Below are 16,349 nucleotides of genomic sequence, written 5' to 3' on the forward strand. Positions count from 1 at the left end.
GGGGAGTTCAGGGGTTTGAAAAAATAAATAGAAGATTTTAGCATTGCATATGTTTCTAAATGTATTTTAAATCGATAGTGACTGTAGTGGCAATTTTTATCCCCAGATTGAACAAAAACAAACTCAAAACTCAAAATCAAACAGCCACTGAGGCACCGAAGGAATGAATCTTACGCAGAGATTAAAAAAAAACGTTCATTGTCCAGGCAAAGATGGAATTTTGTGAGGTTGATTTTCCCAGTTTTTGGAAAACAAACATTTTAACAAAGGAACAATGGCGTCTCTAGGCTCTGTCTAGTGAAAAAACCATCAGCCCTTCCTGGTGTCTAACTGCTACATTCCTGCTCACCCATGTATGTAGACTTCACCTGCTGGCTCAGGCTGCGTGGTACTTTCAAAACAAAAGCACTAACAGATACTTAAAGTAACCCAAGTAAAGATACTAATGACATAATCAAACTTATGTGGCTGTATATTTCAAACAAAACAGAAACAAAATAAATAAGTAAATATTTACCTATTTAAATATAACAAAACAATGAATAACTCCAACAGTGACAAAGAGAAAACATTGCTAGATGAGACAATACAGTAACTAGGATTAGCATGATGTGAATCAAAATAGTGATGATGGTGAATGGTGATGATCATAAATTAAATTGACTTTTAAATAGACGTCACACACACATAACAATCTTTTATCTTTACATCCAACTTCAGTGCTATAAACACTTTAGTCACGTCCTTCGTCACTGACATTGTTGGGCTACTAACTTGTAATTATATCTGGCACTATATCATAAGAGTTTAACATGGGGGAGGTTTTTACATTTTAAAAAGACATCCCCAGTTCATTTATTGGATTATAGTAAAACTAAAAGGGATGTCTCCTCCAGACCGAGAGAGGGTGTGCATGAGTGGATTTCAGATACGTCCACTGCAATAACCTCCCTTTTTGACCAGAGCGAGGTGTAGCAGTGAGCATCCAGATGTCTGGATGTGACTATCGGCGGAGGCAATTTTTTAGAGCTGGTGACCACGCAGGTGGAAAAAACGCCCGAAATAAACGATAAATACAGTGGAGACCGGGGGGCTGTGGATGCAGATAACGGCACGACGCGACACCCATCAGTGTGATTTGCAGTCCAGTCGGCGTTGGTGGTGTTGATGGCTGATTAATAACCAGTCGTAAAGAAGTGGGGGGGGGGGTTGTGTGTTGCAGGAGGACAGGAGTGAAGGAATTGATAGAGGAAGGAAGAGAGAGGAGGAGTGTGTTAAAGAGAGAGAGAGGGGAGTAGATAAAGCAAGAGCCGGGATCATGAGCTCTGCACTGCCTTACGACTCGCTGTCTGCTCGGCCGAGTCCCAGCAGACAAGTTTTGGACTGGGAACGCCAGCAGCTGGCTGTGCGAAGACTTTCCTCTCCACGGGGTCTCGACCTGCTCTCTCCACCTCCTCTTCCTAGTCGACCCTCTGCAATCCCTGGCTACCTGCTGCCACCCTACCAAGAGCAGGAAGAGCAGCTCCACCAGCAGCAGCAGCGACTATCCTTGTCCGTGGGTTCAGAGGCCTCCCTGGCACCCCCTGCACCACCACCTGTGGGCGCTGCCCCACCCTGCTGCCGCCCAGTTGGAATCATGCACCTCCTGCGCTTGGGTCTCCTGGCCTTCAGCTGCCTCTTCTGGGGGGCAGGTTTGGCCATCTTAAGCCTAGGTGTTTGGGCACAGATTTCACTGGCAGACTACATGTTGCTGTCTGCCAATCGCTACCCCAACGCCCCGCTCATCCTTTTGTCCACAGGTGCAGCCATCACCGCCTGGGGCTTCCTGGGTTGTCTAGGGGTGGCTGCAAACCTCCCCTGCGTGCTCAGGGCTTACGGGTTTTTTCAACTTGCTGCACTAATAGCCGGTTTGGCAGCTGGACTCTCAGGTCTCTTCTATCGCGAAGACATTGCTGGAGGATTTCGCAGCGGTTTACAGCGAGCGGTGGCCGGCTACACGGAGGATGAGGGCCGTGCCGATGCATTAGACAGCCTGCAGAGGTCCCTGGAGTGTTGTGGAGCTGATGGTTGGCGTGATTGGCTCACTTCGGACTGGGCTATCCAGCATATGACCTTCCTGCCCAACGAGAACGGCACTTCTGTGTCCCTGCCAGACAGCTGCTGCGTGAGGCGCAAGGGCTGCAAGAATCGACCTCTTCTGTCGGATGATGTTGAAGGAGTAGCTGCTGCAGGAATCCATCCCCATGGCTGCTTCCGCAAAGTCTTTAGTTTGGTCAACGACAACGTATTCCACATTGCCGCCACAGTGTTAGGATTGGCCTTCACTCAAATCGGAGGCATCGCCCTGGCTTGTCTGCTGGCCAAGAAACTGGCACCAAGACAACATCGACGTGTGGTGGCACATTAATGGTCAAGTTAAAAAATTAGGCAACCCACGCCAAGGAATTACCAATTAGTAGATAATTAGGATTGGGAATGAACTACGCCCTTAAAGAGTAATAGAGTTCTAAGGGGGGGGGGGGGGGGCTTATTTTGAGCGTCCAGGTTTCCGGGATTACAAAGTCTTGTTCATTTTCTGCACAATGTCAGGTGCATTTGGAGGTCTCCATGGCTTGGATGGGCATTAAAAACTCTCCCCACACAAAATCAGCAACTGCTTTATGAAATACATGGTTATTTGACAAAACAGTCAAAGATACAAGCCTGTGTACACAAAAACAAAAAAGGGAAATCAACTGCAAGTCCTCTTGAGCATTTTGTTAAGAAACAAGGAATTACAGATCTTTTTGCAAGCATCGCTAACAGCAAGCTGAAGCTAAAGCTGACATTTTGTAGAAATCTGATTCTGCAGTTGAAATCAAATTACTTTCAGTTTCGGGTTCAATTTGGATGAATTGAGCGACTATGGCAAGGTGAAGAAAGCACAATTTCTCAGAAACTACTCCTTAAATAATTAAAACTGAGGATCATAACATAAACCTATAGTATTGTTAAATTATCTATAATACTCCTTTGTTTCTATATTAAGGAACATTAAAGATAAGAACATTTGGCAATTTAGTGGTAAAAAGAAAATACTTCAGGAACCAGCATCTCTTCACACTTTGCAACTCTTTGTATGACTCCGTCTTCTGCACAATAAAAAATACTTCTTTGATTCATTGTGGAAGGGACGAATGGGTAGGATGAGGGGTGTGTCCATTTGATACCTGCAAAGGAGAAGTCTGACATCACAAATTAGGGTGGGACCGTAAATCTAAAAAATTAGATGGCAGTACAAGGAGACTTTGCTCTCTGATTTTGTTTCAGAAATGTTTAAATGTTGGCATGGATTAATATGCTTCGTTATATAAAATGTAAAAACGATTATTATTTAGGGTTAAACTACTCTCATTTTGGTTGATTTAGCACACCTCAACGCTGAATGCACAGGAATGTTCACCAGCAGTTTTCCACTTCAGATGATTTAGTCTAGCTGTGTTCAACAGATGTTCGTATCTGCATCATTTAGTTTTCCAATCACAAAGACTACACTGTGCTCGAATGGTGCTTTTGAAAAAGGCTTAATAATCTATTGGTCTGTGGTATTTTGTGCTGTTTATAGTCGTCATTTCCACTGTGTTGAGGTGCTTTGGTAACTTTGACTGCTTAAAAAGTTTCTTCCAAATGTCTCTGTGTTGCTAAAGTTTGTATATTCGGTAGCACAGAATCGTTTTAAATCACTGAATAATTGTAAATAGCATTTTTTACTACATTGGCATGACCCAGATGTTGTGCATCCCACTACTAGCATGAAACTTGCTTTTCTTCAACATCAAACTAATGTTGACTTAAAAAAAATAGCTCAACATGTTAGGAAATATCTTTATTCACTTTCTTGCATAGAGTAAGATGACTAATACCACTCTGAAAAATATAAAGCTAATGCTAGCAGCTGCTTAGCTTAGCCTAGCATAAAAACTGGAGCAACAGCTAGCCTAGCTAGTTAATTTTTGTTTAATCCGTTCAAAAGGAATGTGATAAATATACACTGTATATCTAATTAGTGAGCTTTAGAGGAGTTGGTAGATATATTTTGTTACCATTAGACAAAGCTAGGCTAGCAGTTTCCACCCGTTTACAGTCTTTTTGCTACGCTAAGCTAACCATCTCCGGGCTGTAGCTTTATATTTAGCCAGGGCTGCCAACTCTCACATTGGGGCCATTTTTATCACAAGTAAAAGTTTCTTTGTGTCAAGTTTATTATTAAAAGGGTTTTTTAGTGTTGCTGCTGAAATGCAATGTCTGATCTTGTATATTTGCAGTATAGTTGCATTATTGTGCGCATAGATGTGTTTCCAAATAGGCTACTGAATGTACCCTATAATCATTCACAAGTAAATAAAAAATATTTCCATAGGTTGTAATAATGCAAACACAGTTTCTGGAGTTGTCTCATTGAACAGATTTTGGTGTTTCTCAGGCTTAATTATAAATTCAGCTGTCTGCCACTGTCACCATATGTGTGATATTTAGATGTTGAATTATTGTGTTTTGAGACTTCAGTGTCTCACAGACGTAAACATTTTTTGTTCCTCAAACAAACTATGTAAAGGGTCAGATCACATAATCCCGATCTATGAATGAACAAAATATGAATGTCATAAGAGTGATATCTATCTTCTTATTTTACTCTCTGCAGGAACTCAAATAAGTATATTTCCCAAAATGTATAGACACTCCTTAGATGAATGTGAAAGTGTTTTTTCTCATATGAACTTGTTATTACATGTGTTTTAAGATTATTATATGCACTGAGATGATACAAATCCATTTGCCTTCCTTCCAGCCTCCATACATCCCACCTCTCCTATTCAGGATAGGCCTTTTTATTGCTCTTGTAATTGTAACGTATGATAGGCCTATATATATATATGTGTGTGTGTATAATGTATTCTAATAATCACCAACCTTGCGAACAAGCATGACTGAAACTGTAAACTATATCTGTCAACAATAAACAACAAAAATCTTTGCCTCATTACAGGTGATATTGATTCGACACTGACAATGGGAATGTAAAGGTCTGCTGCCCTTGAATATAGGCTATTAAATATATAAATGACAAAAGCATTCTTGTAATGTTGATGTAGTGTAGTGTTAACAACATACAGTACTGCATTGGTAAAGGCACATTTGTAGTATGTAATGTCTAAGTAACATCTTGTGAATCACCGAAGCGCACTTTTTGGGTTTTAATGTGAGTTGTTTCCTCTTTAAGGTAATACGGAAATACCCAAAGATTATATCCCTCATCCTGACAGGTGGCAGGTTTGAACCCCTGCCAAATTTCCACCCAGTGGGCAAATAGATATATTCTATTCTGTCTGCATTTTAAAGACCTTTAGAAACTGCTCTAGGTCTTTATTTTATGAAAAAAGGCCATGATGGAAGTGTGCCAGAGTGGTAAATTCTCAGCGCTGGGAGTGGTCTATTCTCACTGAGACCTCTGGCTGGGCAATTCTGAATTATGGCTAACTGAACAACATCTCATTTCTACCACCTGAGACACTGATTAAATCTGCCCTTGAAAGGAGACAACAGATACAGACGCACTGCTGAGCATGACGAAACACAACGGCGTGACCCAACATTTATTAGTTTATGGAGCAGAAAATTATGACCTCTGCTCAAATTGGGCAATATTAATTAGATTTGTGTAATGTATCAGAAAGATTAACTTAAAACCAACATATATCTACATATGGAGACAGATAGGCTTTGGTCTGTGGCCTCCAAACAATGACTACCATTTTCATGACCTAATTATTGGTATTGATTAGCCTACATTATATGCTCTAACAAGGCTTGCGGATGCTTTCCATCTGATTACACTGTCCCTGTTTAACCTATTTTGCCTGAGGTTGCTACCTCCCCACTAGTTCTGAGAGATGTTCAAGCAGCAATTAAAGTCAGGGAAACCACAAGGGGGATTTTGCTCATAATACCTTTGAAAACTATTTTAGGTTGGGTGCTTTTAATGTGCACTATTTATGACTTCAACCAAAACAAATCCTCAGTGGAAGGGAAACATAAAGGCTGCAGAATGGTGTAGCAAATATAGTCACTATCAGATCTCCACAGCTCCAAAACCCCTCACTAAAGATGAGGAGCAGTAGCCTATACAATTAACTTAATTAGGGATATTAAGCATCACATTGATTACATGTATAGTAACCCATACATTACAACCTTAAAAACATACCTGTTTCATAAAGATCATTAAATACGCTCCAGTTTTTTTATGTTGGTTCATTTAAAATCCTTAGATATAGCATAAAATAAATCCTTTAATATAGCCTACATTAAAACTTTTTTAGATTATGAAATTGCGTAAATAAATATGGCTTCAGGCTCTCCACAAATGGGTGTGTCTCGGTATGCCTTCTGAATTTGATAACACGGATCCGTCTTATTTTTGTTTTTTGGTTGGCAGCACTTGAGGAATTAAAAAAAAAATCCTGTAGACTGGATAAATGTCTTAGACTTGGACATTTAGCTTGTAAGTTTGTCTATTTTATTCAGATACATGTTAAGAGTGGATGGTAAGGCAATTAGCCAATATTTTGTGGAGAATAGCCTAAACCAGACTATTCAGGGTGTTTGATATTTGTAAAATCGTGTATTGTATTATTTTGTATAATGTATTACGGAGGAAAGTGTAGGTCTTATCTCTACTCTCCGCCTCTTTAAGTCTCTCCTACATCTGACTCCTTTTGGTCTTTCGCAGTTTGCACAGCAGCCTGTACTCTGCCCCACATTTTATTTGGCAATTCTCAACACCGCTCGCTCGCTCGCTCGTCGCTGCGTAAAAGCCGCTGCGCTGCTCTTGGAAATGTAGTTTTTTCGCACAGCGAGGTTATCTCCCAAATGGATTTAAAATCCGAACTCCTCAAGTCGATCTGGTACGCCTTCACATCTCTGGACGTCGAGAAATGCGGGAAAGTGTCCAAATCGCAGTTAAAGGTAAGCAGGAATGTATGTAGCCATATTAAGATCAGGAAACTGAGCGAGGGGCGTCCACTGGACACAGAAACAGACTGCTACCTTTTCCTTTAAATCACTCTTTCTGGCTGTAGACAAACCAGTGCTTATCAGTCTCTATAGTTGCCTTTGTTTGTAATGAAATAGCCTACTAACTTAATCCACGTAATCAACGTTGCAATCAGCAAACGCCCTAAAGGCTCACACACAAGTCCAAATATTAAAAAAAAAAGAAAAAAAAAAGCTTTATTCTAACGTAACCTGCTCAGATTGGTGGTGAGGCGCAGTGAGCCCAGTTTCCGATTCAAGCTCAAAGTCCAACCTTTCTCTGTTTCCCAGAAACATAAATAGTGACATAATGCCAGCACTGTCAGCGTTTCAAATAAAATGCAAGACAGAGGACAAGTAGAGAGCTTATTCAGCAATTTCTTCCCTCAGTTATTTTTGTTCTGTCATGTAGCTTTCCGCCCAGTTCCTACATGCCCCATAGAAGAGAAGAATCCAGGGAATTAGCAGAAATCTGCCCTGACATGCTGTGTGTGTGTGTGTGTGTGTGTGTGTGTGTGTGTGTGTGTGTGTGTGTGTGTGAGAGAGAGATATGGAGTGCACAGAAGAAATATAAATTGAGACTATGTGCTTATGTGTGGGCCTGTGTGTGTGTGTGTGTGTGTGTGTGTGTGTGTGTGTGTGTGTTTCAGGTGCTTTCCCACAACCTGTACACAGTGCTGAACATCCCACATGACCCGGTGGCTCTGGAGGAGCACTTCCAGGATGACGATGATGGGCCGGTGTCTAATCATGGCTACATGCCCTACCTCAACAAATATATACTGGATAAGGTACTGTGACTGTTGACATTGCCTCTTCAGTAGCAGTTACAGACATGTTATCAATTTATGTATGCTTTGTTTCTTTTATCGAGTTAACGCTTTTTCTCTGAGTATATTTGTTATAGTTTTTCTTTTTAATATGTTATACACATTATTGTTTTCGCAATACCAATTGTTCTTAAATCTTCTTATGTCCGGTACATTTCTTAACTTTGGAAAGCACTTCATTATTATTATTTTTATTATTATTATTTATTAGTGTTATATTGATGCTCTTTTTGGGTTAGGAGAAACAAATTATCTTATTGGTTGAGTGATTTATTACTGTATATATATCCATTATGTGTGTTATTAAAACTGTTTCCATCACATGAAGTTTCAATCTAGTTTCATTCAAGTTTCAATTATTATGAGTCATTTTTTCTGTCTTTTCAGGTCAAAGAGGGCATGTTTGACAAGGAGAAGTTCGATGACCTGTGCTGGATGATGACCAGAAAGAAGAACTTCAAGGGTGTACCACAGGGGGCGCCGCTATCGGAAAGAGACTGTTTTAAGCTCTTCTGTTTATTCAACCTCCTGTCTGAGGACCGCTACCCGCTGGTGATGATACCAGAGGAGGTAAAAGATGTTGATGATGGTGTGAAAAAAGAATTTGTGGTAGGACTCAACATCGGGAGCGACTTGATTTGATGGAGACGCAAGTCCATGATAATTTCATCTGATGGAATTTTTATACCTCTGAGTAAAAAAATCCAAACAATTTGTCATCGTACAGCAAGAGAAAAGGGTCACTTTTGAAATAAAGTACACAAGTGCAATAATTCCTTCATTCCTTACCATTCACAAGGCAAATAAAGTTTAGTAGAGTAACAAATCACACAGAGAAAGCTTTTCAGGCAGTGATATAAGGCACTTTCACTGTGATTTCCTAATTGTTAGAAAGACATATGCTCCATAGAAACCCAGCTTGTGTTCCAACAAAGTCAAACCATTTAACATTTTTTTAACAGCAGAAAAGTACAAGTAAGTAAGTTAATGAGTCTCTTCCTTCCTCCACTTCCTCCATAATGCTTACGGTTTCCTGTCGACAAAGACAAAAATAAACAGCTTTTTCTACTATCAGCACAGTAGCTTTCCTCTGTAAAAGTAGAGTATATGTTATAGGAATACACTATATGTTATTTAGACTTTAAATAATATATATTTTTGTAATCTTTTCTGAAAACACTTACAGTATTCTAATGTTTGAACACTTTTAGGTGGAGTATCTCCTCAAGAAAATTTCCACAGCAATGAGCCAGGAGTGGGATGGGAAGCCATTGGAGGACTTAATATCCCAGGATGCTACAGTGCAGGATGATGACATGTCTGTATGGACCTTCCTGGAGCACATGGCTGCAGGCCGGCTGCTAAGGATCACCAGCGCTGAGGCCTTCAGTCTGGCTTTGAATGAGGTCTTTCTGGAGATGTATCACAATGTCCTCAAGAGGGTGTGTATTTTCTGTATCTTCCTGTTTCTGTTTGTCGTCTTCTCGCTTGTCGTTTTTGTCTTATCTAATATCTGTCCAATGTTTCCAGGCTTATATGTGGAAAAAGGGGCATGTACGCAGGAACTGGACTGAGCGTTGGTTTGTGCTGAAGCCCTCCTCTGTGGCTTACTACGTCAGCGAGGACTTGAAAGACAAGAAAGGGGAGATCCAGCTGAATAAGGGCTGTGTCATAGAGGTGGGTGAGGAAATGTAATGTAAACACTGCATGTTTAATTATATTGTAATCAGTCAAATGCTGTGCTTTCGATGGGTTCAGACAAAGTCCTTTACAGCACATAAATACCCTAATCCTTGTATTTTGATTCCATGATCTAACCAGCAAGCTAAACTATCTGAAATGTGTTATATTTTCTGAGTCTCCTCTTTCTTTTTTAGCCTATTGCAGACAGGGAAGGGAAGCGCTGTTTGTTCTGTGTAAAAACCCACAACAAAACCTTTGAGATGAGTGCGTCTGACCAGAGGCAGAAGGTGGAGTGGACTCAAGGTGTGTTGGTGTGTATTAGTATTAGCATACAAAGACAGAAATTACATTTTGACTGCAGTGGTTTATTGTGTGTGGTCACTGGTGGTTTTCTAATTCAATTCACTGGTTTCAGATGAGACATTTTAAAGGAATAGTTTTACATCTTTGGATGTTAGATGAAAAGATTGTTACCACTCTAATGTCCGTAGGATAAATATGAGGCTACCGCCAGCAGCTAGCTTAGCTTAGCACAAAGACATAAAAAAAGGGAAACAGCTAGCCTTACTGTCCAGTCTTGCCATCACTACAGAAACTCCATGAAGGTACTGGATATAATATGGCAAATTACTGCCTGTAAAACCACAAATAGACATTTTTATACTTCTGTTTTTTTTACAGGTTAAACAAACAAGATATCATTTGTTAATTTGTGAGCTTAAGAGGTGCTGGTAGATAGATTTTGTTACCGTTGAACAGAGCTAGGCCAGCTGTTTCCACCATGTTCCCAGTCTTAAGCGTAATTTATACTTCTGCATAAAATCTATGGCATTGCTACGTGCGTAGGTACGTGGAGACACGGACCTATGCCAAACCCTACACCGTAGCCTGACCTGCACCTCCTAAAAAGTTTAACTACGTCGCGGTGACATATGTCGCTCGGACGTGGCTTGGTAGCGTTGCATTTCCCCCGACTCATTTCCTGGTTCTCCTTCTCCATAAACAACATGAAATCAAGGAGAGGGTTCACTCTTCCTGCTACAGATTTCCCACCATGGTCAGAAAACACAGGGGAGACACTTTGTTTTTCTCACTATGACTCTAGAGTCGCTACCCGCTCCGAAGCTAATCGTCGTCACTCTCTCACATTCTCCCTCGCTCTATCACACACTCCCCACACAAACGCATGACAACACAACGCACACACCAACGCACAAGTATAAACATCGGGCCACTTACGTAGGCTACGGCGAAAGCTCTGCGTGGAGCCTCCACAGAACCATAAATGAAACTTAAAGCGTGATATATGCTTCTGCGTAAAATCTACGCTGTGGCTACGTAAGTAGGTACGTGGAGACACGCACCTACGCCAAACCCTACGCCGTAGCCTGACCTGCACCTCTTGAAAAATGTAGCTACACGTCGCGGCGACGCATGTCACTCGGACGTGGCTTGGTAGCGTTGCATTTCCCCCTACTCATTTCCTGGTTCTCCTCCTCCATAAACAACATGAAATCAAGGAGAGAGTTCACTCTCCTGCTACAGATTTCTCACTGTGGTCAGAACGCAGAGGCGAGGCACTTTGTTTCTCTCTCTATGCCTCAAAGTCAGTACTCGCTCCGAAGCTAATCCCCGTCACTCTCTCTCTCGCTCTACCACACACTCCCCACACACACACACACACACACACACACACACACACACACACACGCACACACACATACACACATGCCGGCCCAGCTATTCTCTTAAAGAGATCGACACACACACCAACGCACAAGTATACTCTTCAGGCCACTTACGTAGGCTACGGCGAAAGCTATGCGTGGAGCCTTAATGCTAAGCTAAGCGGCTGCTTCACATTTACCGTACAGACATGAGAGGGGTATTGATCTTCTAACTTCAAGAAAGCATATAATTTTTCCCAAAATGTCAAACAATTCATTTTAGTCAAAGTAATAGTTTGGTGTCATTGTTTTTGGTGTTTGCTGCACTTCCCAAACATCGATTGTCAATCAATAACTGTGTGAAGTACTGATCCAGTAAGAAATATCGCTCCTTTGTTCATTAATCAAACTAAAGAAACACCAACAACACTATCTACACTATCTACAGTTTATCTTTTTGCTACCTCTCCAGCTATTCAGACAGCTCTCCGTCTCCAGAGCGAGGGCAAGTCTTCACTTCACCAAGAACTGAAATTGAAGAGGCGGGTCCAGCGGGAGCACACCAACCGGGAGCGCAGCCGGAGCGCCCGGAGCAGCTGCAGCAGCCGGAGCAGCCAATCAGACGACTCCAATATCCAAGAGATGGAGAAGATGGAGAAAGAGAAAGACAGACAGGATTTAGAAATAGAAAGTATCATACAGGTAATAGCGGAAGGAATCAGTGGAGGGACGATTAGTCATAGGTTAGTTTTTGCCTTTAACCTTTATCTGTGTCTTGCAGCATGCACGCGAATTAGAAACCAGACGAAGGGAGGCAGAGGAAAAAGAAAGGAGGAAACAGAGGGAGGTGCAGATGGAGCTGGAGAGGCAGCTGAAGGAGGCCGAGACGGTAAGAGAAAGTTTTCCAGATGACAGTGTTTATTTACAATTCTCTAAAAAGGATTTAGAGTTCTGAAAACAGCACAAAAACATTGGCATTATAAAAGTCAGGCTTAACCTTCAGGGATTTGTAGTGGTGGAGAAACGGTAATGACATTCCTGGAAAAGGGGAATCAAGAATAGGTCAGTTCTTTCCACTTAATTGGTGAGTGTGTTTGTGTTTGTGTTTGTGTTTGTGTGTGTGTGCGTGTCCGTGTGTGTGTGTGTGTGTGTGTGTGTGTGTGTGTGTGTGTGTTTGTGACTACTCCTAGTTGAGAGACAGCATGCAGGCAGAGATGCAGGAGAAAGAAAAGGAGGCTGAGCAACAGAAGAAGAGGATCCAGGAGTTGGAGCTGACGCAGCAGAAACTGGAGGCTGCTCTCAACATGGAGATCCAGGCTCGGCTGGAGGAGGAGAAGGCCAGACAGGAACTGGAGAGGTAATAAACAAACACACCTACTGTATTCCCATTATAGTCTAAACCAGATCTGACACTGTGTGACTTTTCTGTCTATGCATCCACAGATTTTCAACACAGTGCAAATATCTGTATAGGAATTGATAGAGTAGGGTGTCACATTAACACCACGTTGATGGGACATTATAAACATTAGTAATGTCAAAAACATATTGATAGTGCAACATGTCAAGTCAATATTAATGAATTTTTCAACTTCTATTATTTGTCTTTTTTATTTTGGGGATAATTATGCTCTTACATTTTGGGACTACTTCCCCTAATGCTTTGGAGATTTTAAACAGTAAGTATAATGTTGCTGAGGAGTTAGTTAGCAATGGGTTAAAACCATGGATGTATATCCATGGTTAAAACTCTAAAGCCTATATATGTTTACATTTTTGCAATTTGACACTATTAGCAGTCTGCCGAATTAGCTGTTAGCAGTCCCTGTTTACAGTGTACCCATGGATGTACAGACAAATATTACTGGATTACTTTGATACTGAAGAAAACGTGACAATTCTCAGGCAAGTTCTGTAGTAGGAGTGACTTTTTTCTATGATTTCTTCACATTTCTGGACGTTTATTCACGATTTATATGGACATCATAGATAATGATATTCTCATGAAGTAGACAACAAGACTCAGTAGATGTAAGTAGTCAGACTGAAGCTAAAAACCTGTGTCTTTGCGTTTAGATTTGACTGAGTTATGAATCAGAGAAAGAGCATGATTTTTGACAGCAATCAGGTGCTGAGGGTTTTTAACTACCTTAATTGCAGTTGTTGCTCTTCTCTTCTCCAGGTTGCTGCAGGCGGAAGAAGCGAAGAAGAAGCAGTTCCAGCTCCTCCAGGAGCAGCAGAGGGCATTGCAGTGCCTCAACACCATACTGGAGGCCTCGGATGGCAATCAAGACCAGAATACCCCCTCAGCTCTTCACTCAGCCTCTCAGGAGCTCCAGGATCTGCGGGCTTCTCGCCAGAAGAGCCACCAGCACCTGGAGGTAAAATAGAGATAGTTTGGAGTGGCTCAGTGTGCAGCATGTTTAATCATAATAATAAAAAAAAAGAATGAGAAACTACTTGTTTGATTTTCTTATTCCAGGAGGTACAAGAGAAGCTGAGATATGCCAGTCAACACGTACGACACTGGAACGTCCAGCTGAACCGCCTGATGACACCCATCAGTCCTGGAGGTGCAGTATGATCTCAATCTGGTCTGTTTGGGTCTGTTTAAAGGGGCAACACAATAACTTTTAATTAGGTTGCTTTAAGGGCTTCAGTCAGCAAATATGCACCCTACTGAACTTGATAAATAGCATCATATTGATCATACTCGCGGGAGCATATTTTAACTTGGGGGTGCAGCGGCCTTTTTATAGGCCTACGTACTAATATGGATAGCATATATATATGTGTGTGTGTGCCGAGTTATACAGGTGCGTGCTTCCCCTTGTATGCGGCAAGCAGGAGAGCAAACAGTTTTTCACCGTAGTGAAAACAAATATGGATTGAACAGAATATTTCGTTACATCTATTTTTTTTCAATACATTTTGACTTTTGGACTTTTACAAATTACAATTCTCTGTTATTGGAAATGTTTGGATCACAGCCACCCCTGGAATATATGAATAGCTAATATCTAATATGCACATATATATATATATATATATATATATATATATATATATATATAGCCTATATAGTATCGCCATGTAAATCATAACAGCGTGACGTGATGCCACATGGGGGTGCAGGATGAGGCCCAGCCCCCCTACTTCCCCGTGGCTATGATAATGATGCTATTTACTGTGCTGAAAAGATTTATTATTAAAAAAAAAGGCTTTTCCCACAGTAAATTCATAACAGTTGAATTATATTTCTAGTCATTTTGACTAACTGTACAGATAATAAAATATGAACTAATATTACTGAATTAATTTTTTCCAATGTTCATCTCAGTCATGGCAAACATATGCTAGAATTCTTTCCTTCAAGAAAGTGCGGTAGTTCATGATAAAGTATTGAAAACTGCAATGTTGCATTGTTAAGAAATCCCTTTAAAATAGATCTGGATCTGGATTAAATTAAGGATTTGTTTAATGGACCATGGTCTAATTTCCCACTACATTTGATTGAAAACTGTTCACACATTTTTGAGATATTCAGCTAACAAGCTAACAAACAAATGGCACCTGAAATAAAACCTACTTTTGCAATCCTGACCTAAAACTCAAATGTATCAGTGAACATCACAAAGATCAAACTTTGTTGTTAATGTTGTTGTTTATTTCATTTTTGTAGAACGTTTGGGAAATCGCCTAACATCAAAACCCATGTGTCCCAAAAAGGAGGGAGCGTTGGCCAGTAATGAGTTCATCTCTAAATTCAAGATAACAGCTGATCAAAACAACCAGATACCAGAAGACAGCGAGACGCTGGAGGAGCAGCTGGAGGCTGCAAACCTGTCAGATGGATCAGAAAAATCACAGGGAAAACCCAACGGACAAATGTGATTACCACGTTGACGGTTTCAAATCCACAAGTTCAAATTTTATAAAAGAAATTCTTCATTTGTTTAAGACCGAGAGTGGAAAGTGAAAAATGATTTACAATACATAAAAGAATCTGTGCAAAATACGTTTTATATTTATATTTTGAAATGGTTACTAAGATGGACAGTGAGGATGAAACGCACATTGTGATGCAGGATTTAATGAAAACACATATGACAGATCAACTGAGATACATTTCTGTACAATAAAGTTTATTGTTGAATGATAAAATGTAATTTTGTGATATTCATCATTTTCAGTTATTTTCCTGGGCAACACATTTGAATTACTACAATCTCTCCTACAAAATGTTTCGATTAACATCAGACTTCCTGAAGCTAATTTGAAGTCAAGATCAGTCACTCTTCTCTTGCAAGTTCTCTGTCACAACACGATAACTGAACTCACAGGAAGTTATGTATGTAAGTAATAAATGTGTAAAAGAAAACACTTTTTTTAAAAAGGCGATGATTTCAACATTGCACATGATTGAAGGGTTTACTTTTTTTGGTTGTCTATATACTGTAGCTTTATGTATTATTTTAATAATACAAAGTACTGAGAAGTGCAGTAAGACTTAAGCAGCCTAATATCAGCTGATAGTAGCTTATCACAGATATTTCTGTATTGGTACATATGTTGGATATAAAGATATTGTTAAGGTAATTTAGAAACAGTATTATTATTTTTTAACAGTAAAATGCCCCACTCAGTACATATCCTGGTCACAGCTTATAGCTTAATTTATGTGATCTTTTTCAAATCTATGTAAGCCTGAAAACTCACCCAAAAAAGTGTTATTCAAAAAGTTGTTAAATTAACCATTACATTGACAAAGAGCTGATAATCATGAAAGAACAATAATAATAGCAATACATAAATGACAATAAAACCCACTGTAATGCTATAAAGAATAAAAAATTAAGTCAGAAAGCGCCTTATGGGGGACACCTTCGATAAACAAAAAAACATAAGGAATTCATTTTACCATATATGCAATCACTATTTTATAGTAATAATAGTTTATTATTTCATATTGTGTTATGTTGATTGATTCCGTTTTACTGTGTCTTAACTGGTAAGAATTGGTGGGACAATAACGTTTTATTCTAAGATAAAACAGAAAATTAAAAATACAAAAAATACAAGGGGTAATCCTAAATTA

General features: G+C 40.1%; 2 protein-coding genes across 3 annotated transcripts; both read left to right on the plus strand.

Annotated features, from left to right (window-relative positions):
- The first annotated feature begins 873 nt into the window (after positions 1–873).
- LOC116060079 (tetraspanin-7-like) lies at positions 874–5,164 on the plus strand. Its single transcript, XM_035995805.1, has one exon. It carries the CDS (start codon positions 1,319–1,321, stop codon positions 2,405–2,407), a length of 1,089 nt encoding a protein of 362 aa, XP_035851698.1. The 5' UTR covers positions 874–1,318; the 3' UTR covers positions 2,408–5,164.
- A 1,246-nt stretch (positions 5,165–6,410) lies between these two features.
- Positions 6,411–15,418, plus strand: def6c (DEF6 guanine nucleotide exchange factor c). 2 transcript variants are annotated; one of them, XM_031313580.2, is made up of 13 exons: positions 6,411–6,541; positions 6,770–7,005; positions 7,722–7,862; positions 8,289–8,471; positions 9,113–9,343; positions 9,432–9,578; positions 9,779–9,887; positions 11,724–11,953; positions 12,033–12,140; positions 12,442–12,608; positions 13,434–13,632; positions 13,734–13,824; positions 14,934–15,418. In XM_031313580.2, exons 2-13 carry the CDS (start codon positions 6,910–6,912, stop codon positions 15,143–15,145), a joined length of 1,914 nt encoding a protein of 637 aa, XP_031169440.1. In that variant the 5' UTR covers positions 6,411–6,541; positions 6,770–6,909; the 3' UTR covers positions 15,146–15,418. The 2 variants fall into 2 exon arrangements, with proteins under 2 accessions (XP_031169440.1, XP_031169439.1); XM_031313579.2 differs by having other exon boundaries at positions 6,465–7,005.
- The last annotated feature ends 931 nt before the right edge of the window (positions 15,419–16,349 follow it).

The sequence above is a fragment of the Sander lucioperca genome, chromosome 20 (genome assembly GCF_008315115.2).
Source record: "Sander lucioperca isolate FBNREF2018 chromosome 20, SLUC_FBN_1.2, whole genome shotgun sequence".
Taxonomy (NCBI): Eukaryota; Metazoa; Chordata; class Actinopteri; order Perciformes; family Percidae; genus Sander; species Sander lucioperca.

Bases quoted from the DNA above. Each gene is read 5' to 3' on its own strand.
- LOC116060079 (XM_035995805.1), top strand. From the start codon at position 1,319: ATGAGCTCTGCACTGCCTTACGACTCGCTGTCTGCTCGGCCGAGTCCC.
- def6c (XM_031313580.2), top strand. From the start codon at position 6,910: ATGGATTTAAAATCCGAACTCCTCAAGTCGATCTGGTACGCCTTCACA. The intron at 9,579-9,778 runs GTGGGTGAGGAA...TTTCTTTTTTAG, and splicing joins ATAAGGGCTGTGTCATAGAG to CCTATTGCAGACAGGGAAGG. The intron at 12,141-12,441 runs GTAAGAGAAAGT...GACTACTCCTAG, and splicing joins AGCTGAAGGAGGCCGAGACG to TTGAGAGACAGCATGCAGGC.